The 26,286-nt window shown below is 43.3% G+C and overlaps 1 protein-coding gene across 7 annotated transcripts; it reads right to left on the bottom strand.

Annotated features, from left to right (window-relative positions):
• On the bottom strand, positions 1-24,829 carry ppp6r3 (protein phosphatase 6, regulatory subunit 3). 7 transcript variants are annotated; one of them, XM_064952148.1, is made up of 26 exons: positions 24,639-24,829; positions 17,411-17,575; positions 17,048-17,281; positions 16,656-16,842; positions 16,407-16,544; positions 16,253-16,318; positions 16,056-16,168; positions 15,820-15,933; positions 15,096-15,225; positions 14,589-14,741; positions 14,199-14,357; positions 14,056-14,120; positions 13,739-13,854; positions 6,515-6,600; positions 6,270-6,356; positions 5,895-5,992; positions 5,128-5,182; positions 4,690-4,820; positions 4,436-4,557; positions 4,094-4,304; positions 3,248-3,345; positions 2,982-3,156; positions 2,643-2,660; positions 1,509-1,628; positions 1,270-1,362; positions 1-1,152 (listed from the first exon to the last, which is right to left on the bottom strand). In XM_064952148.1, the coding sequence occupies exons 3-26, from the start codon at positions 17,272-17,274 to the stop codon at positions 1,101-1,103; spliced, it is 2,814 nt and encodes a 937-aa protein (XP_064808220.1). In that variant the 5' UTR covers positions 17,275-17,281; positions 17,411-17,575; positions 24,639-24,829; the 3' UTR covers positions 1-1,100. The 7 variants fall into 7 exon arrangements, with proteins under 7 accessions (XP_064808220.1, XP_064808221.1, XP_064808222.1 ...); XM_064952149.1 differs by having other exon boundaries at positions 1,270-1,359; XM_064952150.1 differs by having other exon boundaries at positions 4,442-4,557.
• Positions 24,830-26,286: the final 1,457 nt, after the last annotated feature.

Genomic DNA, 26,286 nt, shown 5'->3' with positions numbered 1-26,286 from the left:
TTGCTGGCACAGATACCTTTTTATTAAAAAAAAGAATCAATGGTTGATGCATGATTGAAGCAATACCAAGAATATGCATTACATCCCCATCATTTTGCAGGTAGAAAGGTTGACTTGAGTGATACGGGAAAAGTTTTAAAATGGGACCCATTTACCACGAGCCTTCAGACAGTGTTAACACTCACTAGCTACATGCAACTGGAAACCATCTTCTACAGTTATTCATCTTGGGGTTTGTACAGTTTAATGTTGTCAAGGGGGAGAGAACATGGGTGTATTCATTACGCAATCTGTTTAGTTAAGAACCAAAACAGATTAAAATGAGTTTCTATTGGACAAATTCAGGTAGGTCACTCCCCATTCCGTTAAGAAATACTTAATTTAAAAAAAGAAGTTTTGCAACAGAATCTGCGAAATGCATACACCATGTGTATGGCTCTTAGTATCATCTACCTTAATAATAAATTAAGTTAAAAACTATACCAAAGGTTTTCAAATTTTGCTCATGTTGAAAGGATACAAGAAACATTTACAAAATAATACCTGTGGCAAAATAAACTTTGAATATTTAAAAATCATTCTGAATCCCTACTAACAAGCGTACTGACAAATAGACCAACATTGGTTTCCAATTAACATTTTATGGCAGCTATTGTATTTAGTAGGAAATGTATTTTTTTGATTTTGTGCAGGAGGAAACCCTATCAAAAACAGCTTTTGGTCACACTAAGTGTTCCAATTGGTATATTTCAGTTATTCATCTTCTGTTACTGTATACATTTTTTTTATAAAATATTTTATTCATACAATCATTTTAACTATATCAACATTACTATTTAACTGAGTGGCAAGATGGACAGAACCTCATAAGAACAATAGTATATAAATGAAAAAAAAAAAAAACTGTATCCATTACATTTCGCTCTTCATTCAGTTCCAACTTTCTGTACAACTGTCTGTAATAGCCTATTATGAATATTGCTGGTCCTGATCTGTTGAAGTTAGTGCAGCAGCAGCTCTGACTGGGCTTGCACTGCCCTCTACTGGTGATCCAGGCAGAGAGCTGTGAGTTGCAGGAACAGGCTGGCAGGAACCACATATCACACCGGGCCGTTCACAGCTGCCTCTGGTGAGGTCACACTCTGCTGTGTTCTGTAGGGGTGCAGAAAGAGAGGCTGCAATGTAACATTCTGGATGACTACACTAGTTATAAGACATGCCAGACTGTGGAAATCCGCAGCACAACCTTTGATTCTAGCTGCCACTTACTTGGCTTTGTCCATTGCTGTTCCTTCTTCTAGAGGACCATTAACAGCATCACTGGAGACTTTAGATTTTTCTGTATCTGAATGTTTTGCACTGCTGAAAGGGAGGAAATTAGAGGAACTCATGAGCTGCTGGTGGACAATTAGAACAGGTACAACAGCATGTCTGAAAACAGCTCACTAGTGCTAGACCGTTCCAGTGAAGGGAGACAGTGAGTTCACTGTATGGACATGCAGCCAGACCTTGGTTTCAAACAGTTGCTGGCAGGCTGGACTGATGCAGACACACCCTTCTCTGGTGTTCTACTCTCCCCCACAGTGTACTTCGCAGATGTGTCCTCTGAGGTAGACTTCTCATCCTCACTGCAGAGGAAAGGAACACATTTACAGAGCTCTTGCCATTTCTAAATATACAGACCCCCCCCCGTTAAGACTATGGCCAGAAAAGAAGGAAGCATGCAGAATGGGACAGAAAGACCACAAAGCGATGGGGTAAAGAAAAAAAAGTGTTGAAATGTGGTTGGCGGTTAAAAATGGATGCAAGGATCATAATGTACACTAAATGGAAAGCAGCAGCAAATTCTGACCATCCACTTACAGGAGTTTACCTCTTTATGGGTGAGCTTGCTTTGAGGAGCAGAGCATGGGGTGATTATGACCGTTTTAGAAACTCACTGAATGGATCAAACTCATGTCAGCCATCAGTCTTGCTTTTTGTCATTAAACCACTGCGATTACTATGCAAAACTAATACGCACCAGGACATTATGTATTTGGGTTCTACAGCCAATGTTACATAATCATTGAAGAGGAAGTTGTAAGGTAGGCTATATAATTTAACCAGGCAAGTCAATTTAGAACCAATTCACAATAACCTGGCAAAGTTAAGTGTATTCACTAAAAACAACTACCTAGATAGCATTTTGAAGGTCTTTGATTTTTACATGCAATTTAAAAAATGAAGCTAATTTCAAGTAGAGCCGAGTTTTGCATGATAACAGGCCTACGGCTAGTCTAAGACTCATCTCTCCATTTTATTCCAGCCACAACAAATGCCATGTGCTGCGAACTGAAGCCAATGAGATACCAGCACAGGAAGGGGTGGATACATAATGAAGACCGCTTTCGCCAATCCACACAACAAAGAGAAAATGGCCAATTCAGAAAGCCTGGGAATGGCTAATCCTGAGGGCCGATGGCCATTTCATGACATCATTGACGACGAGCAATGACCAAATCATTACATCGGAGATAGACATGCACATGGAGATGGTAAAATAATTAATAATTTAAAAATAAATAAAACTAAAAAAACTCAGTGGCTGACATGAAAACAAGACACAGCAGACTTCCCCCCCCCCGATTGGCTGTACATACCGATAAGATTTCAACACTCTGAAGCCACACGCACACCAGAGAGAAAGAGGAAGCTCATGTTGTAAGTGTTGCAGTTAAAGTGAAGGACAGTTTCTCAAACAACAAAAGGACAGCAATGTAGGTTGGGAAGATTTGGTGATACGTAAATGGTACATAGATATTTATACAAGTCAACTGGAGTGTCCCTGTCTTGCCTGGCTGGAAATCACCCAGTGTAGGGAGAAAACTTGGCAAGTCACAGAGGTCAATTCCACATGCACTGTGAGGTGAATGGCTGTGTTGTAGGGGAAGGATTGGTGACAGGGGGAAAGGGGTATGGTGTGTTATCAGAAGCCTTACCTCTTGAAAACAGCCGTTTCAGTTTTGGCATCTACAGTAAGGCTAACTGTCTCCTTCATGGATCCATTGGTGACCGTCTCAGTGGTGATAGTCTCCTCCGCGTCCGAGCCTCCGGCTTTCCTTCCAGGGGAGCTGGCTGGCTGGGCTGCCTCGTCCCCTGGCCACTGGTCAGAAACTGGGACATCACACAGAGATACTCATTGATCACTGTAATGATGCTAAGAAGTAAAATGCTTATTCCTGTATGGCACTGTGGCAAAGCTCACCTTCAGGCTGCATTGGTGCGTTGACACCCAAGGGGTCTCCTGTCCCTATGCAGGTCTCCATCGCTACTGGGGAATTGTTCCTCAAAGGATCTTTGGGGCTGGAAGATCAAAAGTAAAAGGAGGTCTTTAATTTGTCCTCCTAAAATAGCCAAATTCAAATATAAAATGCATGGAAAGGCAAGGGAATAAACTCTGTGAAGGCCAGTCAAATTCTTCCACACCGATCACAACAAACCATTTCTGTATGGACCTCGCTTTGTGCAGTGGGGCATTGTCATGCTGAAGCAGGAAAAGGCCTTCCCTAAACTATTGCCACAAAGTTGGAAGCACAGAATGTCATTGTATGCTGTAGCGTTAAGATTGGAACTCGTTAGTGAGTGTTGCAACCGGGGACGGACTATTTTTAAGCGCTTCAGCACTCAGTGGTCTCGTTCTGTGAGCTTGTGTGGCCTACCACTTCGCAGCTGAGCCTTTGTTGCTCCTAGACGTTTCCAATTCACAATAACAGCACTTACAGTGGACCGGGGTAGCTCAAGCAAGGCAGACATTTGATAAACTGACTCGTTGAAAAGATGGCATCCTATGACAGTGTCATGTTGAAAGTCACTGAGCTCTTCAGTAAGGCCATTCTACTGCCAATGTTTGTATATGGAGATTGCATGACTGTGCTCGGTTTTCTACACCTGTCAGCAACAGGTGTGGCTGAAATAGCCAAATCCACTAATTTGAAGGGGTGTCCACATATTTCTATATAGCATGTACATGGGAGGATTACAATATGGAAATGTGTGTGGCAATCGTGCCACATAAACTTTTGGGACTGAGGCTGGTGGAATGAACCCTTACTTGACTGGTGAGAAGTTGCTAGAGAAGTCTGCCCAGCCTGTGGCTGTGTCAGGGGAAGCATTGGGGGAGCTCCAGCCAGCAGATTCTGGTAGGACTGCAGGGGAGGAAGGGGATGCTGTGGCAGTAGCGGTGGCTGGGGAAGGTGCTCTGATCGACGTAGAACTCCCAGTGTCCATGGGTATGTCGTCAAAGTTAGCTGTCCACACAGGCCCTGAAACGACAGGGCAACCGTCACAAAAAATACAGCCAAGACAAATCATGCAGCATTTTCTTGAGGAGATCACACCAGACAGACCTACCTAACCACCAACCCAACCGTGTCAGTCCGGGACAATCACTCACCCTCACCCGTGTCCACCTCCATTCTGTCATCAGAGCTGGCGTTGTTAGGCTCAAAGGGATCACGTTTCACATCCTCCTCCTCAGAGTCTGTGCTCTCCTCACTATCTGTACTGCCAGAGCTCCTAATGGTTCAAGTCACAAAATGAACAGAAGTCTTTAAAATCATCAGCTGGTGCCTTGAATAGGCCTCAGAAGGTAAGCCGTTAGTCATTTCAGATATTTAATTTACTTATGGCGAAAAGGCGCTGCCGTACCGAGGACATCTCTGAGCTTCAGGTGCGAAAGTGATATCTTTCTCATCCCAGATGTCCTCCTCATCAGAGCCTGCATCTTCAAACTGCTGGATCTTCTCCTTACAGCAGGCCTCAAACAGAGCTATATTTGCCTGGAAGACAACACCAGTACCAGGGTAAAGCACAAGATGCACAAAAAGACATGCTCTGTTGCTTCCACTTCATTTACTGTACATGGAGAAAAAAAAAGAAAATAAGTATGTGCATCTTTTTCATACGTGACGGAATTTCAAACATCAGCATTGGCTAATACTATGTACAGCATTATAAAAATGGTGAACGTCAATGTTTTGGGAGTTAGTGTAGCAGTTTTATTTTTACTACATCTAGCCTAGAGCACAGTTGGAAAGGGCAACTATTTCTATATAATTGTATAATACATTACATTAAAATACTTACACTTTCATTTGTATTCAAGGAAAAATTGATGTCTGATATTCTATCAAAGGGAATACTGAAATGTTAAAGAAAAGAGTTTAGTTTAGTTATATTAGTGAGACAATGACTTCACAAAATGGCTTCAGGACTCCTCCCGACAGAGGCCCAGTAACAGGTAGAAGGACAATGATGGCACACTAACTCACATTAAAAACAGCTTTTGCAGAAACCCCATCAGCCATTCTCCACAGGAACCCAAACACCAGCAGATTCCCACATAACAACAATATCCAGACAGAAGTGGCATAGAGGAGGGCAGAAGTGTGCTACTTACTCCAAACTAAAGTGAATTTTGCAATTACAAAGTTACTGTCTAGACTCTGGTCCAAGCAAACCACCAGTCTATTGACAGTGACAAGCATTTTGAACTTTACAGTCATGTATCCAATTTAATGGTAGGCCTGTATAATAACAGCTTGTTAAATGGAATCAAAGAAATTTGACTTGTGTGTTGCCGAATTCAAACTGGCATCCAATTTAGATACAGCTTTATTTCTCCACACTAGAGATATCACTATCCAAACAGTGGCATATTATTTTCATATGTGGATGTTAAATTACAAACATGTGACCTAAACCTTGTGCAGAGAAAGAAACTGGTTTGCAGTCCTTTGTTACATTAAACAGATGATATATTAGAGTTCTAGTCTCCCCAAACCCTTATTAAAAAACCACAACCAATGTAATAGTAGGTTATGAACAAAACATCATGCAGGATCAGTACTCACTCCACGACATCATCCTGATCGGCAAACTCTTCGTCATTGAAGCCAAACTGCTCAATAAAATTGGACGTCATTTGTTGCATCTGATAATCAGAAAAGGCCTGGCAAACCCAGGACCAACGATAATGATATAGTCTTGGCACTTACAAAAGTCTTCAAGTTCTACAATTCAAAACAATTGGCTAGTACTGTAGCTATTGGTTAATAGTTAAGATTAAGAGCACATGCATACTTACATGTTTAATGTTAGTTTTTAAATCATATATCAGTACTACTACGAGACATAAGTCCAGTATAATAATGTTATCAACAATTACAAACACTATAAATATGCAGATTTAGCAGTGCGTCTACAGTCTTATCCAGTTACAGACTTACCTGTTGTAGAGAGGAATCCTGGTGGAATCCGCTGTCCTTGAAGTCTACCTCATCATCACTGGATGAGTGAATATGGTGTGTGTTCACCTAGGGCACAATGCAAACAACCTTATTACTAAGAGGACAACCATTAGACCTTCTTCAAACAGCTTTGGCACTACTGGCACCTCAACTTCCAGTGTAAATACTCTGTGTACTTTGCAAACATTTTGGCATCGAGTAACAGGTGTCTGGATCAGACTTACTAGGTCTACAGTGTTTCTCTTGTTTGTGTCAGCTAGCTGACCAGAAGTGAAGGCCTCCCATCTCTCTTTGTCATCCTCTGTGAGCTCTGAAACACAAATCAAAACGAATGTTATTAGTCACAGGCACCAAATACAACAGTAGACCTTAGAGTGAAATGCTTACTTACGAGCCCCTAACTAACAATGCAGTTCAAAAACAACATAAGAAATAAAAGTAACATGTAATTAAAGAGCAGCAGTAAAACAATAGCAAGACAACACACAGGGGGGGTACCGGTAGAGAGTCAATGTGTGGGGGCACCGGTTAGTTAAGGTAATATGTACACGTAGGTAGTTATTAAAGTGACTATGCATAGATGATAACAGAGTAGCAGCCGTGTAAAAGAGGGGGAGCTCTCGATGGCACAGCTGTGGAACCTTTTGAGGATCTGAGGACCCATGACAAATCTTTTCAGTTTCCCGAGGGGGAAAACGTTTTGTCATGCCCTCTTCACGGCTGTCTTGGTGTGCTTGGACAATGTTAGTTGTGCTTGGTCCTCTTTCCTGTAGTCCACAATAATCTCCTTTATCTTAATCACGTTGAGGGAGAGGTTGTTGTCCTGGCACCACACAGCCAGGTTAGGACCTCCTCCCTATAGGCTGTCTTGACATTTTTCAGGCCTACCACTGTTGTCATCTGCATACTTAATGATGGTGTTGGAGTTGTGCAGTCATGAGTGAATGGGAAGCACAGGAGGGAACTGAGCACGCACCCAAGGGGCCCATGTTGAGGAGTTGTTGTTACCTACCCTTACCACCTGGGGGCGGCCCCGTCAGGAAGCCCAGGACCTAGTTGCAGAGGGAGGTGTTTAGTCCCAGGGTCCTTAGCTTATTGATGAGCTTTGAGGGCACTGTGGTGTTGAAGACTGAGCTGTAGTCAATGAATAACATTCACATAAGTGTTCCTTTTGTCCAGGTGTGAAAGTGCAGTGTGGAGTGCAATAGCGACTGCATCATCTGTGGATCTGTTGGGGTGGTATGCAAATTGGAGTGGGTCTAGGGTTTCTGGGATAATGGTGTTGACGTGAGCCATGACCAGCCTTTCAAAGAACTTCATGGCTACAGACGTGAGTGCTACGGGTGGGTAGTCATTTAGGCAGGTTACCTTAGTGTTCTTGGCACAGGCACTATGGTGGTCTGCTTAAAACATGTTGGTATTACAGACTCGGAGAGGGAGAGGTTGAAAATGTCATTAAAAACACTTGCCAGTTGGTCAGCGCATGCTCGCAGAACACGTCCTGGTAATCCGTCTGGCCCTGTTGGACTGTTTAAAGGTCATCACATCGGCTGCAGAGAGCGTGATCACAGTCTTCCGGAACAGCTGATGCTCTCATGCATGTTTTAGTGTTAGTGTTAAGTAGTTTAGCTCATCTGGAAGGCTTGTGTCATTGGGCAGCTCTCAGCTGTGCTTTCCTTTGTAGTCTGTATTGGTTTGCAATACCTGCCACATCTGATGAGCGTCAGAGCCGGTGTAGTACAACTCGATCTTTGTCCTGTATTGACGCTTTGCCTGTTTGATGGTTCATCGGAGGGCATAGCAGGATTTCTTAGAAGCTTCTGGGTTAAGAGTCCCGCTCCTTGAAAGCAGCAGCTCTAGCCTTTAGCTCAGTGCGGATGTTGCCTGTAATCCACGGCTTCTGGTTGGGTATGTACGTACGGTCAATGTGGGGACAGCGTCATCGATGCACTTATTGATGAAGCAAGTGACTGATGGTGTACGCCTCAATGCCAACAGAGGAATCCCGGAACATATTCCAGTCTGTGCTAGCAAAACAGTCCTGTAGCTTAGCATCCGCTTCATCTGACCACTTTTTTATTGATCTAGTCTCTGGTACTTCCTGCTTTAATATTTTTGCTTGTAAGCAGGAATCAGGAGGATAGAATTATGGTCAGATTTGCCAAATGGAGGGAGAGCTTTGTCTGCATCTCTGTGTGTAGAGTAAAGGTGGTCCAGAGTTTGTTTTTCCTCTGGTTGCACATTTAACATGCTGATAGAAATTTGGTAAAACGGATTTAAGTTTCCCTGCATTAAAGTCCCCGGCTTCTAGGAGCGCCGCCTCTGGGTGAGCGTTTTCTTGTTTGCTAATGGTGGAATACAGCTCATTCAATGCTGTCTTAGTGCCAGTCTCTGACTGTGGCAGTATGTAAACAGCTACTAAAAATACAGATGAAAACTCTAGGTAGATAGTTTTGTCTAAAGCTCATCATGAGATACTCTACCTCAGGCATGCAATAGCTCGAGACTTCCTCAGATATTGTGCACCAGCTGTTATTTACAAAAATACATAGCCCGCCACTCCTCGTCTTACCAGACACCATGGTTCTAGCAATTTCTTAGCAATTTCTTCTTAGCTAGCTACATAGCCGTCTTTGTATCAACGACAATTGCATAATTATCGTATTTCGTCGTCCTAACGTATCTGCCCAGCAGCTAGCTAAGCAGCTAGCTAACATCCACTGTCCACTAGCACTGTAGAAACTATTACACTCAACTGAACGACTCGATTAGCGTAGTGTCAGCTAGCTACATAGTTGTCTTCGCTGTCTTCGTATCCAAGATAATTGTGCAGTTTAGAGTGTGTAGACTTAGAGTGATTATCTTAATTTACCGAGGTTAGCTAGCCAGCTATTTGTCGTCCTTAACGTAGGAAATGCTGCTAGCTAGCTAGCCAACAGCTAGTTGAACTCCAACTACCCGGTCAACATTCCGCGTCGCTCCACAGGTAGTATCACATTTTCATTTCACTTCATTACAGTACAACGGTTTGATTTGTTTGATCGTAGCTAGCCAGCTACATAGCCGTCTTTGTATCTAAGACAATTGTGTAGTCTATTTTCTAGGTTAGCTGGCCAGCTATTGTCGTTCTTTTAACGTAGCTAGCCAGCTAGCCCCCGAATAGCAGCACTGTAGTAACTATTACAGTACAACGGTTTGTTTTGTTTGATCGTAGCTAGCTAGCTACATAGCCGTCTTTGTATCTAAGACAATTGTGTAGCCTAGAGCGATTTTCTAGGTTAGCTGGCCAGCTATTGTCGTTCTTTTAACGTAGCTAGCCAGCTAGCCCCGAATAGCAGCACTGTAGTAACTATTACAGTACAACGGTTTGTTTTGTTTGATCGTAGCTAGCTAGCTACATAGCCGTCTTTGTATCTAAGACAATTGTGTAGCCTAGAGCGATTTTCTAGGTTAGCTAGCCAGCTATTGTCGTTCTTTTAAGGTAACATAACGCAATCAACCTGCTAGCTAGCCAGCTAGCCCCGAATAGCAGCACTGTAGAAACTATTACACTCGACGGAACGACTTGATTAGTGTAGTGTCAACATCGCAGCCACTACCAGCTAGCCTACTCCAGCAGTACTGTATCATTTCAATCATTTTAGTCAATAAGATTCTTGCTACGTAAGCTTAACTTTCTGAACATTCGAGACGTGTAGTCCACTTGTCATTCCAATCTCCTTTGCATTAGCGTAGCCTCTTCTGTACCCTGTCAACTATGTGTCTATCTATCCCTGTTCTCTCCTCTCTGCACAGACCATACAAACGCTCCACACCGCGTGGCCGCGGCCACCCTAATCTGGTGGTCCCAGCGCGCACGACCCACGTGGAGTTCCTGGTCTCCGGTAGCCTCTGGAACTGCCGATCTGCGGCCAACAAGGCAGAGTTCATCTCAGCCTATGTCTCCCTCCAGTCCCTCGACTTCCTGGCACTGACGGAAACATGGATCACCACAGATAACACTGCTACTCCTACTGCTCTCTCTTCGTCCGCCCACGTGTTCTCGCACACCCCGAGAGCTTCTGGTCAGCGGGGTGGTGGCACCGGGATCCTCATCTCTCCCAAGTGGTCATTCTCTCTCTCTCCCCTTACCCATCTATCTATCGCCTCCTTTGAATTCCATGCTGTCACAGTTACCAGCCCTTTCAAGCTTAACATCCTTATCATTTATCGCCCTCCAGGTTCCCTCGGAGAGTTCATCAATGAGCTCGATGCCTTGATAAGCTCCTTTCCTGAGGACGGCTCACCTCTCACAGTCCTGGGCGACTTTAACCTCCCCACGTCTACCTTTGACTCATTCCTCTCTGCCTCCTTCTTTCCACTCCTCTCCTCTTTTGACCTCACCCTCTCACCTTCCCCCCTACTCACAAGGCAGGCAATACGCTCGACCTCATCTTTACTAGATGCTGTTCTTCCACTAACCTCATTGCAACTCCCCTCCAAGTCTCCGACCACTACCTTGTATCCTTTTCCCTCTCGCTCTCATCCAACACTTCCCACACTGCCCCTACTCGGATGGTATCGCGCCGTCCCAACCTTCGCTCTCTCTCCCCCGCTACTCTCTCCTCTTCCATCCTATCATCTCTTCCCTCTGCTCATACCTTCTCCAACCTTTCTCCTGATTCTGCCTCCTCAACCCTCCTCTCTTCCCTTTCTGCATCCTTTGACTCTCTATGTCCCCTATCCTCCAGGCCGGCTCGGTCCTCCCCTCCCGCTCCGTGGCTCGATGACTCATTGCGAGCTCACAGAACAGAGCTCCGGGCAGCCGAGCGGAAATGGAGGAAAACTCGCCTCCCTGCGGACCTGGCATCCTTTCACTCCCTCCTCTCTATACATTTTCCTCCTCTGTCTCTGCTGCTAAAGCCACTTTCTACCACTCTAAATTCCAAGCATCTGCCTCTAACCCTAGGAAGCTCTTTGCCACCTTCTCCTCCCTCCTGAATCCTCCTCCCCCTCCCCCCTCCTCCCCTCTCTGCAGATGACTTCGTCAACCATTTTGAAAAGAAGGTCGACGACATCCGATCCTCGTTTGCTAAGTCAAACGACACCGCTGGTTCTGCTCACACTGCCCTACCCTGTGCTCTGACCTCTTTCTCCCTCTCTCTCCAGATGAAATCTCGCTTCTTGTGATGGCCGGCCGCCCAACAACCTGCCCGCTTGACCCTATCCCCTCCTCTCTTCTCCAGACCATTTCCGGGGACCTTCTCCCTTACCTCACCTCGCTCATCAACTCATCCCTGACCGCTGGCTACGTCCCTTCCGTCTTCAAGAGAGCGAGAGTTGCACCCCTTCTGAAAAAACCTTCACTCGATCCCTCCGATGTCAACAACTACAGACCAGTATCCCTTCTTTCTTTTCTCTCCAAAACTCTTGAACGTGCCGTCCTTGGCCAGCTCTCCCGCCATCTCTCTCAGAATGACCTTCTTGATCCAAATCAGTCAGGTTACAAGACTAGTCATTCAACTGAGACTGCTCTTCTCTGCATCACGGAGGCGCTCCGCACTGCTAAAGCTAACTCTCTCTCCTCTCATCCTTCTAGACCTATCGGCTGCCTTCGATACTGTGAACCATCAGATCCTCCTCTCCACCCTCTCCGAGTTGGGCATCTCCGGCGCGGCCCACGCTTGGATTGCGTCCTACCTGACAGGTCGCTCCTACCAGGTGGCGTGGCGAGAATCTGTCTCCTCGCCACGCGCTCTCACCACTGGTGTCCCCCAGGGCTCTGTTCTAGGCCCTCTCCTATTCTCGCTATACACCAAGTCACTTGGCTCTGTCATAACCTCACATGGTCTCTCCTATCATTGCTATGCAGACGACACACAATTAATCTTCTCCTTTCCCCCTTCTGATGACCAGGCGGCGAATCGCATCTCTGCATGTCTGGCAGACATATCAGTGTGGATGACGGATCACCACCTCAAGCTGAACCTCGGCAAGACGGAGCTGCTCTTCCTCCCGGGGAAGGACTGCCCGTTCCATGATCTCGCCATCACGGTTGACAACTCCATTGTGTCCTCCTCCCAGAGCGCTAAGAACCTTGGCGTGATCCTGGACAACACCCTGTCGTTCTCAACCAACATCATGGCGGTGGCCCGTTCCTGTAGGTTCATGCTCTACAACATCCGCAGAGTACGACCCTGCCTCACACAGGAAGCGGCGCAGGTCCTAATCCAGGCACTTGTCATCTCCCGTCTGGATTACTGCAACTCGCTGTTGGCTGGGCTCCCTGCCTGTGCCATTAAACCCCTACAACTCATCCAGAACGCCGCAGCCCGTCTGGTGTTCAACCTTCCCAAGTTCTCTCACGTCACCCCGCTCCTCCGCTCTCTCCACTGGCTTCCAGTTGAAACTCGCATCCGCTACAAGACCATGGTGCTTGCCTACGGAGCTGTGAGGGGAACGGCACCGCAGTACCTCCAGGCTCTGATCAGGCCCTACACCCAAGCAAGGGCACTGCGTTCATCCACCTCTGGCCTGCTCGCCTCCCTACCATTGAGGAAGTACAGTTCCCGCTCAGCCCAGTCAAAACTGTTCGCTGCTCTGGCCCCCCAATGGTGGAACAAACTCCCTCACGACGCCAGGACAGCGGAGTCAATCACCACCTTCCGGAGACACCTGAAACCCCACCTCTTCAAGGAATACCTAGGATAGGATAAGTAATCCTTCTCACCACCCCCCTTAATGATTTAGATGCACTATTGTAAAGTGGCTGTTCCACTGGATGTCAGAAGGTGAATTCACCAATTTGTAAGTCGCTCTGGATAAGAGCGTCTGCTAAATGACTTAAATGTAAATGTTCTATCCTGCCAGTGCAGCAAATAACCAGCCAGCTGCATGTTGATAGTGTCGTCGTTCAGCCACGTCTCCGTGAAGCATAATATATTATAGTTTTGAATGTCCCTTTGGTAGATTCATCTTTTGTGTAGGTAATTTTATTGTCCAAAGATTGCACGTTTGCTAGCATAACCGAAGGCAGTGGGGGTTTATTCGATCGACTACGAATTCTCAGAAGGCAGCCCGTACTCCAGCCACTTTTCCTCCGCCTCCTCTTCACGTAAATCAGAGATCTGGGCCTGCTTCCGATAAAGCGGTATATTGTTCGCGTCGGGCTTGTCAGACTCGTTAAAGGAAAAAAAGGATTCTGTCAGTCCGTGGTGAGTAGTCGCAGTCCTGATGTCCAGAAGTTATTTTCGGTCATATTTTCGGTCCATGAAAAAATAATTTGCAAATAAACTAACAAAAAAACAATCGATTGGGGGCACGTAAAAACGTCAACCTTCTCCAGCGCCATTTTATGAGTCACACATATAATTAACACAAGATTAGTCTATTCCACCTCAATACAGTAACTCATTTTAGGAGCTCCAACTTAATTTCTGATGGGACATGACACCTTAAAGCACACTCACCTGAGATGAGCTGCTGTATCTTTGCACCATTGGGGCCCTTGTCGCTGTTGTGCACTATTGAGTTGGCTATTCTGGTCAAGTGCCCCATGTAGCCCCGTCTACGTCCACCCTCAGCCCTGAAACAGGAAAAACACGCGTATTAAAGCCTATATGAACATTATGGTGACATTTCTTACACTACATTGATACTTGTTAAGGGTAAAAACCAAACAGCTCACAAGAGAGTTAGAAAAATATGCAAAGTCCAGTGGTCTAGTAACAACAGCATTATGGTCTAAATTCATAGTGGAATGAGAAAAAAAGACAACAGTACTTACTGCTCCTTCTCATTGGAGCTCCATGCATCAAGAATTCTCTGGATAAACTGGCACTTCTGAAACAGCTAAAACACAGAGCAAAACGCAGTTAATTGACTTGTCTGACATGAATGCCATCGATGTAAAGGGTGATAAAGCCTCACGTGTTTGATGAGGTGGCTTTCTCTGACAGGCTCTTGGTCCTGATCTCTGTTGATTTCGGGGTTTTCACTTTGGGCTGGGGGCATTGCTAGGATCATCGCAGTGCAGATTTCAACTTGTATATGCAGGAAGTTATTCCATATATAGTTGAAGTACATGTCCTGAGAATAAATGGAGAAAGACAGCCATTAATTACACATCCCAAATCTAGTTGTTGAAATGCTCATCATTCCTGTTGACCTTGGTTATGAGATGGGGGTAGTAAGGGAACCAGTGTCAAAAGAAAGTGAAAACCCTGCGCACAGCATTAAGTCTAGATCATGGTGCTGGTTTTGGTAGGAAAAACTAGTACACCAAAACAAGTAAAAAACACAAAAAGACAGGCAACTGACAAGTATGACTCCAAGAGTGTTGAGGTTGATCAGCTCCATGTTGATAATATGAGTGTTGGTCTGCAGGAGGCTGGCCACAAGACGGACCACACTCAACCGGGTGTTGCCCACTGGGGGGTCCAGCATGCCCCATGTGGTTTTCATGATATTCTTCTGCAAATGTGGGGATGAAAGGAACAATCAGGGTCTCGTTCAGTCTATATTCATTTAACTTGGTAATGCAAATAAAACCACCATTGGAATGCACATGTAGAGTAAATTAGAAGGACCACCCACTGAAGATAAATATGACTCAAAGTTAAAAACCTTGAGATAGCAGGATCACACAAAAAAAAAAATCTAAGACAGAAATGTAGTATAAGTTTATTGAAAATATTGTGGTAGTTATATTTCACTCAAGTGGATAGCAAGGAGGACAACCTACTCTACTTAGCTTATTAATCTAAGAAATGTGTGCACTTTTTAGTGTGTGTGTGTGTGTAACACTATAGGTATGTTAAGTATTACCTTTGGGGGTTCCAGCAGCAGTTGATGGAAGTCTTTGAGCCTGGGCCTGACAGCCTCCAGAATGCTCTGATTGACTGAGAAGGATGGGTGGCTCATACCAGGGGGACAGATCTCCAAATGGCCTTCGAACCTGTACATGACAAATAGTATTTAGTATTTTAGTAGGATCCCCAAAGCCACAGCTACTCTTTCTGGGGTCCACATAACACATTAATAGACAAGTGCATCACAAGGACAGAACTATGTGCATTTAAAAAAATACACAATTTCATACATTTATGCCATCATAATAATAATAATAATAATAATGTGATTCATAGACACTACTGAATGCAAGTGTAACACACAAAAACGGAAATGCAATGAGGTGGTGCGTTGTCAAAACGGCAGACACTTCTCGTTAGATTCCCGACGTGAATAAAGCCACCTTGTTTCTATAGTAACTGGGTCTCCAGGGGTATTATAGACTTTACAGTTATCACCCGCAATGTGTTTCAGGTAACATGTAATCTCTTAAACTTGAAAGCCTTTTGTTACAGTTACCACCCGCTATGGGTATCATTAGGTAAAATGCAACATTCATGAACATGCAGAAATAACCAGGACTTGAACAAAAGAGCAGCATATCAGACAAGTCTAACAACTCAACACTAATAGTATCTTAAAACACTATACCACACAACCAAACCAACATTAAAACCAAAACAGGACATTGTGAACTTACGCTGGTCTTCGTGTCTCAAAGAGTGTCAGGAGAATCTGAATTACACTGACTATGGCAGAGTCATTTTTCTCTTTGTCAAAGATGTTGGATAGCAACTGCTCCACAGTCTCTTGTCTGAGAAATGGGAGGGGGATAAAATATCATGCTTTTGCCAGGACAATTAAGTCATACTTTGGATATCATGATAGCAACAAGTTTTCTTCACTGAAAGAATCAAGCAGAGGTTGTTGATTTACTTTTCCAGTGTGGCCAGTAAGGGATCAGGCTCAGAGCAGCCCTGCACTTGGAACATCTGATCTCTGCTGAGGCGGATTATTTCACACAGAGACTGGGATGCGTTGGAGTGCCTCTGCGTGAGGAGAGAGAGAGACTTGTAAAAACACTGTCTGAAGAAACAGTACTCCACACAAATGGTTAATGAAATGCAACTTACATCCTCATCCTGAGAAGGTTGGACCATATCAACAAGCCTCTGGATCACCTTCTCCTCATTCAGCCACTGTGGATGAATAAGTTACAGGTTGATGATGATTGATCATTAAGAAAATGGACAAAAACTTCAAAACTAAGAAAACTCCAACACTCACATTTAAGACATCTTGTCTGAGCTGCTGTGGTTCAATGCAGGTCAGCATTCTGAGCAGCAAGTCCATGATGGCGGAGGTCCCTATGTGTTTAATCATTAAGTCCACAAAGTCTTCCCTCTTCCGCAGAAACTCCACAATCTACAAGAGATAGAAGACACCCTTCTTCTCAAGCTTTAACAAGACACTGCAGCATGTCATAAACTCTTCAAAATCACACTGATTATGACTAGCGGTGTGTACTGATCTCACCTGTTCTGGTTTCCTGCCGATGAGGATGCTAAGGACCTTGCTGAAGAAGCTGGCCAGTAAAGGGTTGAGTGGAGAGTCCCTTTGCAAAAATCCATAAAGTTTCATTAGCAAACTTTCATCTTCTCCCAGTCTGTCATTGATCTGTCCAACGTCCGAGGTAAGGAGTTCACACGATATGTTGGGGTACCTGCAAATAGCGCAAATACATAATTTGGTGATTTACCCAGTACAGCTGGCCAACCACACAAAACAAAGTTCTTGTATAATTGACAGCCTAGCAAGTCTGGCTTGCCCCCTAGGGGCTGTAAGGGTATTCCCTTATGACGTAAACACATGAACGCTGAAAGAAATTCAGAATCATTCTCAAAACCGTGTGTGTGAATCTCACTCACTTGTACTTGATCTTCTCCTCTACATCATCACTTGGCTCCTGTGTGATGTAGGTGACCAGGTCCACCATGCACTGAGGCCGCACCAGGAAGTCCACCAGCTTGTGGTTCTGGGCCTTGCACTCCTGCAGAACATCCTCCTCGTCCATCACCTCAGTCAGAGTCACATCCTCCTTCTCCAGGAGGGTGTCAATGTGAGACGTTGTGTGTAGATCAAACTTCCAAAACATGATGCTTCTGCAAGGAAGGAAAATGGTCATAAGGCAAATGGGGAAAACAATCAGTGACTAAAAGTACACGGCGCAGGTTGAGAGGAGGTAGTCAAATGGAAAGTAGGTGGTCAAACTGATAGCTTCACAAACATACCTGACTGGGGTAGAGTCCGCCCAGAGGTTAAAAATAAAATAATGCTTGTGCTCTTTGGGAGATCTGGCCCATTACAGGCTTCACAGACAACAGTGACGAGAGACCTTTGGACACAGGACACATGCAGCAGAACGACCACCTCGGCCTCAACAGATCAACGCACACCTGAAAGAAAGAACCAAATTTAGCCATCAGAGCATATTACTCCCTGCACTGGAAACAACGTTTGGTATTTACTATGTGAGATTTATTATGTTAAATATTAAGTGCTACTGAAACAAGTAGCAATTTAAGATATGTAAGCCAAAATTAACATTCATTTCTAAAATAAAATAATATGATAAACTGCTGAAAACAAATATTTAGCCTAGGTCATAAGACAAACAAAGCCCTAGGAAAGTATTTGGGCCGGTAAACCATGGTTTTTCCATCATTGTAGGAAAAGACTGCACTTCCTTGTCATCATCCCAACAACTTTGCCCAAAACAGAAGGTGTATGCACTTTTTGTTTAAACTTAAAAGCATTAAGAGAAGCTCTACTCAGCAAATCTCTCCTCGTGCAAACATACTGGCAACGTCATTGCTTGCACAGAACTTGGTCAAATCACTGTCACATTTTAAAGGAAAATACCACTCAAACACCTATTGGTACCCCCAACCCCCAATTAGTTGATAGTCATCATCAGTCCAATATCTTATCTTGACATGCAACAACCTTTGACTGTTAACAGCGGACTACTGAATACTACACCAAACGGTAGTTTGAGCGGAAACAAAGCAAACTCTCCTCCACTGTTTCGGTAAAGGACAGAGGGATGGGGCATGAAAAATGTAACAGTCAAATTCAGAGAGCTTTGGATGCATGGACTGACCATGATGATACCAAAATCAGTTTTAATCATGTTGAGGCTATATAGTGTTTGTTTACTTTGATTACAAACATGGGAGTTATAAGCACACACATATACACATACACACATACATTACATACGGTTCTGATGGGGTACAGCAGTTGAATTAATCTCATGAAGCATTTAAGTTACATTCTTCAAGAATAAATGTGTACAAAAAAACAAATTTATAAGTAAAAAAAAAAACTGATACAGCAACTGCTTATTTCCCCTTTAAGAGGCACCATAACACTGTGTCAAGAACTCGCTGTAGGAACCATGCAATGAAATATGTTCAATGTACACAATAGGCATATGACTCAAAATAAACAGATTTTCCGCTGTGTACACATGGCCCTCAGTACACTCCTCCATACAGATCTTCTCCAGATCCTTCAGGTTTCGGGGCTGTCACTGGGCAATACGGACTTTCAGCTCTCTCCAAAGATTTTCTATTGGGTTCAGGTCTGGAGACTGACGAGGCCACTCCAGGACCTTGAGATGCTTCTTACGGAGCCACTCCTTAGTTGCCCTGGCTGTGTGTTTCGGGTCGTTGTCATGCTGGAAGACCCAGCCACGACCCATCTTCAATGCTCTTACTGAGGGAAGGAGGTTGTTGGCCAAGATCTCGCGATACATGGCCCCATCCATCCTCCCCTAAATACGATAGAGTCGTCCTGTCCCCTTTGTAGAAAATCATCCCCAAAGGAGGATGTTTCCACCTCCATGCTTCACGGTGGGATGGTGTTCTTGGGGTTGTACTAATCCTTCTTCTTCCTCCAAACACAGCGAGTGGAGTTTAGACCAAAAAGCTCTATTTTTGTCTCATCAGACCACATAACCTTCTCCCATTCCTCCTCTGGATCATCCAGATGGTCATTGGCAAACTTCAGATGGGCCTGGACATGCGCTGGCTTGAGCAGGGGGACCTTGCGTGCGCTGCAGGATTCTAATCCATGACGGTGTAGTGTGTTACTAATGGTTCTCTTTGAGACTGTGGTCCCAGCCCTCTTCAGGTCATTGACCAGGTCCTGACGTGTAGTTCTGGGCTGATCCCTCACCTTCCTCGTGATCATTGATGCCCCATGAGGTGAGATCTTGCATGGAGCCCCAGACCGAGAGAGATTGACTGTCATCTTGAACTTCTTTCATTTTCTAATAATTGCGCCAACAGTTGTTGCCTTCTCACCAAGCTGCTTGCCTATTGTCCTGTAGCCCATCCCAGCTTTGTGCAGGTCTACAATTTTAACCCTGATGTCCTTACACAGCTCTCTGGTCTTGGCCATTGTGGAGAGGTTGGAGTCTGTTTGATTGAGTGTGTGGACAGGTGTCTTTTATACAGGCAACGAGTTCAAACAGGTGCAGTTAATACAGGTAATGAGTGGAGACCAGGAGGGCTTCTTAAAGAAAAACTAACAGGTCTGCGAGAGCCGGAATTCTTACTGGTTGGTAGGTGATCAAATACTTATGTCATGCAATAAAATGCAAATTAATGACTTAAAAAAATCATGCAATGCAATTTTCTGGATTTTTGTTTTAGATTCCGTCTCTCACAGTTGAAGTGTACCTATGATAAAAAATTAGACCTCTACATGCTTTGTAAGTAGCAAAACCTGCAAAATCGGCAGTGTATCAAATACTTGTTCTCCCCACTATAGGTATGCACGTCAGCTTCGACATCGGTGTTAAACTAGACACCGGCCCAAAACCAATGTTGGCATTTTTAGCTAATGTCGGCCAATTCCCCCCCAAAAAATCACAGATATTGTGCATCCTTAATTCTAACCATGGCCAGAGGGGTATATTACAAATAAGGATAAATGAGCTAGCTGGCAAAGTTTCCTAAATATTCTGAAATAACTTTCTAAATTTTAGAAAGAAACTTAAAATAGGCATGGTGCAATTGCCTCAACCAAAAACAGACATCGACATTGAACAAAAATATAAAACATGTGAAGAGTTGGTTCCATGTTCCATGAGCTGAAATAACAGATTCCAGAAATGTTCCAAACACACAAAATTCTTACATTTTACATCACTGTTAGTGAGCATTTCTACTTTGCCAAGATAATCCATCCACCTGACAGGTGTGACATAGCAAGAAGCTGAATAAACAGCATAATCATTACGCATGTGCACATTGTGCTGGGGACAATAAAAGGACACTAAAATGTGCAGTTTTGTCACAACACAATGCCAAAGATGTCTCATGTTTTGAGGGAGCGTGGAATTGGCACGAGAACTGTTGCCAGAGAACTTAATGTAACTTTCTCTACCATAAGCCTCCTCCAACGTCATTTTGGAGAATTCGGCAATACATCCAACCGGCCTTCCAACCGCACACCCATGTATGGCGTTGTGTGGGCGAGCGGAGTGCCCAATGGTGGCGGTGGTGTTACGGTACTGGCAGGCATAAGCTACGGACACCGAACACAATTGCATTTTATCAATGGCAATTTCAATACACAACAATAAAGTGACGAGATCCTGAGGCCCATTTTTCCCCCCGGTATGTGACCAACATATGCAGATCTGTATTCCTGATCATGGGAAATCCATTGTTTAGGGCCAAATTAATTAATTTAAATTGATTTATTTCCTCTGTAAAATTATTGCATGTTGAGTTTATCTTTCCACTATTAGCGCCAGATATATATTCTGGACATTTTCTAAAATTACATTGTAAACCTTTTTTAAATTCCTGTATAGCACCTTAAAGTTCAACTTATACTGAACAAAAATAGTGTTGCACAGTATTACTTACCTGCCAGTGTTGTGGTTGTCTGTGATATTCATTGTACTATCTAGTTGATAGACCAAAAGTAAAAGGCTGAACTCACACTTGAGCCTTTTACTTTTGGTTTTGATCCACCAGCTTCAAACAGCTGTAAAATCAGCTATTTTTGGTAAATGAAAATATATTTCACAGCGATTTAGATGGTACAATGATTCCCCACACTAGTTAGTGCTTCTTTTCTCAAACTGAAATTGAGCGAACAGCATAGAATTTTAGCAACCAGGAAATGACAGCGATTCCCACTAGATAAAACAGCTAGTCAAACCAGCTTTAGTATTTTGACAGATGCCATGCCAGCAGGAGAAATCAATAGGTGAAATATCACAACACTGGCAGGTAAGTAATACTGTGAAACACTATAATTCTACTATTATCGCCAGATATATTGTTACAATGCAACCCCCCCCCAAAAAAATCCTGTGTAGCACTATTGGTGAACCAGATTATTTATCAAAGTTAGCTGGCTAACTTATTGATCCTGCTTTGTAGTAGCCCTCTGGTATGGCAAAAGTGTTTGCTCTCCTTGGAAAACAGCAGCTACTGAGAAGGCATATGAGAGCACTTAATTCCAATTTCCATAATTTAAAAGCTACAATGTGTAACTTTGTGGGGGACCACACCAAATTCACATAGAAATGTGAGTTCTAACAGATCTACCACCTCTTAGAGCTGCTTTCAACGGGAATAAAAGGTATGTGTACTATTTCTATGCTGAAGTTTCATTTTTGCATCTTTTACTTTTGGGTTTTGTACACCAACTTCAAACAGCTGAATATGAAAACTATATTTCACAGGTTTTTTTAAATTTATTTTACCTTTATTTAACTAGGCAAGTCAGTTAAGAACAAATTCTTATTTTCAATGACAGCCTAGGAACAGTGGGTTAACTGCCTGTTCAGGGGCAGAACAACAGATTTGTACCTTGTCAGCTCGGGGGTTTGAACTTGCAACCTTTTGGTTACTAGTCCAACGCTCTAACCACTAGGCTACCCTGCCGGTTTAGATGGTACAATGATTCTCTACAAACTTAAACTAGGCAAACTATTACAATTTTAGCAACCAGGAAATGGCAGAGCGATTTATGCATGGTGCATATTTAAGACATAACCCCATCAGACCCAGTTGAAAAAGACAGGACACTCAAAGAATACAGGATAGCCAATCACCAGTGGGCGAAAACAAAAACTTGCAATATGTCAAATAAATCATAACTGTACAAAACAATGTATACTCAGTCAAACATCCATGTATGCCTATTCCAGTGACAAGTGTAAAACTGAACCTTAGGGCTTACCAAAGGAAACATATTTTGTTTCATTGGCTACAGATTGGTGTACAAAGATGGTTGGTGTCCATTAATGGGTGTTACAGGAATGCCCCATACAAACATCCATCATAGATTTTTCAACTAACCTGTCCTTGGAAATACTTTTTTTTTCTTCAATGAATTGAGAACTAGGAAGTATCTTTGAAAATGTCTGTCTACAACTGCATGTGAAAAATGACCTTTCCAAGAATTTCAGTTCTATCCCCCTGGGGGGGAGGGGAGGGGGCAAAGTATTTGCAATAGTTTGTTCTGAATAGAACCATTTTAAATTTTCTTCGTTCCACTGTTGCAACCAGCAAAATAAAAGTTCTGAACCATTTCGAACCAAAAACAAGTACCGGTTTATATGTTTTTGTTATTTTTTTTTACTGTTATTTTTTATTTATTAATCATATTGTTTTTACATTTAGCTACACAGACTCGGTGCCCCCTGTATATAGCCTCATTGTGTAACTTTTTTTACCCACTAGTTTATTTTATAAATATTTTCTGAAAACTGCATTGTTGGTTATGGGATTGTACGTAAGCATTTCACTCTAAGGTTGCATGTGACAAATACAATTTGATTTGAAATTAAATTACTTCACCCATCATGCAGTGCAGATAGAGCAGCTTGCTATGGAACAAGCAAGCTATAGCTCAGTGAGTTGTTTACATGGATGATGGACAGACAAGTAAGTGTAGGGTGCGAGATGCAACTGAAATTTTGCAAGTGGGGAGTGAGTGAGAGGATGAATGAGGCTGGGCTTGAAGCACTGGGCATCTTGTGAGGACACACTGAATAAAGCCCACAGAATTATACCAACGGAGGAGCGGCTTCAATGGAGGAACTTTGAATGTCTTTGAACTTCAGTTGTCTTAATGTTGTACCAGAGCTAGCTATCTAACAAGCTTGTGTGTGCAGAGCGGCACCAGAGATAAAACCACGTCTTACCTTTTTGTGGTTAGCGAGGCCAATGTGAAATGTGATAACTATAGTATCCCTAGCTAGCATTCAAAAAGTTAATACATTGTCTAATTAAAAACCTCTTCTTATTATCTGAATAACATCAGCTACCTGTCCCTCCTTCGGAGGACAGGTTAGTTAAAAGAATCTATGGTGGCGGATTGTATGGGGCTTTCCTGTAACGCCCAATGATGGACACATTATCAGGTGTACAACCTGTAGCTACTGTTCCATGTAAACTAAACTAGAACGTGTCATCTAACCTAGGTAATGTGTTTTGCTATAGGCTTAGTTTTGTTTGCCAAGTGTAATACATTGCCCAGAGCAAAGGGCTACATATACGTTACATTGCTGTTTTCCCTAACAAGTGGGGCTAATTACTGTTCAGTGTTCGTACTGTACACTACTTTTAAGAGTCTGCTATCAAGCTAGGGAACTTAACTAATATAGAGATATAACAGGACAAGCTGGAACTAGCTAGCTGGTTATGTAACGTTAACTATTGGAATCAGAAACTGAACTATCTAAATGCAATACTTCGCGTGACTTGGAGAATCTTAAAACAATTCAAAGACGACTTAGCTAGCTACATACAAAACATCAATAGACCGCTAATTGATAGCTAGCTAGCCAAGTTGGCTAACTGGATTTTGAGAACAAAACAACAAGTTAGCAAAATACAAAGTGTTTTCCCGGTATCTCCAAACTTCTAACTAGTTACCTAGCTAACTACTTCAAAGCATATTTACCCGAAAAGCAAACGCTAACTAGCCAACACACATTAATGTTACCCACCTAGCCGGATATTGGTTAGCTAGCTAGGTAACATAGGTGTCAACAAGGTTGTTATTTTGGAAGACTTGACGCTCCAACTATCTACTTTAGTTAGCTAAAACATACCAACATCTGTAAAGAGGAAAGAGGTATAAACACTGTTGGATAACATGCAAACTAGCTAGCTAACTGGTTAGCATTTTCGGAAGTACCCTAACAAGAGCACAGGCCAAACCAAACGGTGTCGAACACTAAAATACGGCTAACGTTAGCTAACAATAGTGTATTTCAATCGACCCCAGTCGACTTTCAGTCCCACATAATAACACCAACTTACCTTAACTATTGACTACAAGATACAACAAGTGAAATACATCGGTGTAGCAACGTTACCGGGAGCTAACGGGAAAATGCTAAAGTTAGTGTTGCTCCGGTTAGCGAGTTAGCTGTTCGTGTCTCCTCAGAACTGCATGGAATAGCAAGCAAGTACGTACCGATAAACAGCGGTATATGGCGAGTCCCCGGCATGTAGCTTATTGATCCATCAGCCTAAAGTGTTAAAAGAGAGGAACATTCAAATCCTAAGAAAAAAAATAATGTTTACAAGTGATTCTGACAGGCGCGAAAAGGTAGACCATCAGAGGGCACTTTTCAAGATGGCGGTTCCATCAACTTCAACGACCCCTTCCCCCACCACAACTGAAGTATCTACCTGTCAATCAAACATACTGGTGGCGCTCTATTGGCTATGAATTACGCCAATTAGACCTACTTCTAGCGAGTTCAGTCTTGTGATTTGGTACTGTACACTGCATACTGTCCACTCCTTTGCGGTAAAAAACATTGCCGCGTCGAGAAACTCCCATTTTCCGCAGATAGAGGAGGGTGGAACGTGTGAAAAAACAAGGAAGGGATTCGATTATGTGGGAGGAGTTAACACTGAGTGAAAAGTGATTTCTTAGGTTTTGGAGCTGGACTGCAGGGATGCAAACTCGTCACCTTTCGGCGAAATGTGCCGCTTTTAATAAAAAAAATTCGGTGACCTATGTGATTCGTGTAGATCCGATGAGAACAGTTTTGGGGGAAGAGGCTTTGAATCACTACTGGCTGTAAGCGAACGAGTGATGCGCGTTTGGAGCAATACTGGCTGTTCCCAAGGCTCAGCCAATCGTTCACATAACAGAATGCAGCACGAAGAGATAAGAGACAGGCAATTTGCTAGTTACAGTATCAGCGTGCACTCTGGAAAGACAGCGGAAAGCCGTCAGTTTGCCAGCCACAGGCCCCTGAACGATAACGAAGAGGTTGGTGAGAAGGTGATGAAGTGTAAAAACAACTGGCAAATAGAAAGTTTTAGGTGAGGGAGGACGTGTGGTGGAACAAGTATTGTTAGCATTGATAATTAAGTATCTTGCTAGCTGGATCGAATTATCCGTTCGCTAGCCAGAGAAATGTGGAGCAACATTAGCCAACTTAACTGATCAAATATTTGAGTTTATTGTGTGAAAATTAGCTGGCTAATAAAGTCAGACAGCACAACATCAGATGAGCTAACGTTAGTAACATAAACAATTCGCTATAGTATTAACGTAAACTGGTATAAGACTCCTTACCGTTCGAATGCCTTAGTTGCTTATTGGACCCAGGCAACCTGTTTGAAATGTTAACTAACAAACTAGCTAACAATGAGGTTTCACTCTCGCCAAAATTGGACGCAGCTGCAGGGAATAGCGGGACTTTTTCTCAACACATTGCAGAGGTAAATATAGTTGATGGGTTTGTTTTGGTAACTGATCTACAACGTTGAATTAAACTAAACTATAGTTTAGCACGCCCTTATGTTGGAACATTCTTCGAACACACAGTAGGCCTTGCTTTGAGTGGGACACACATAATTGTATAAGTTGCAGGATGATTTGAGACTAAATATATGCATTATATTAAGTTAAAATAAGTGTTCATTCAGTATTGTTGTAATTGTAATTATTTATTTATATATATATATATATATAGCAGATACTTCTTTTTTTTGGTCCTCCAATAATTGGTATCGGTGTTGAAAAATCAGTCATTCGGGCGGTTTGAAAATGTCATTGGCTTTGATACACAAACGACTTCAGTATTTGAAGTATCAGTGTATGT

This window comes from Oncorhynchus masou, chromosome 31 (genome assembly GCF_036934945.1).
Source record: "Oncorhynchus masou masou isolate Uvic2021 chromosome 31, UVic_Omas_1.1, whole genome shotgun sequence".
NCBI lineage: Eukaryota > Metazoa > Chordata > Actinopteri > Salmoniformes > Salmonidae > Oncorhynchus > Oncorhynchus masou.
This window is presented reverse-complemented; position numbering and strand designations above follow the sequence as displayed.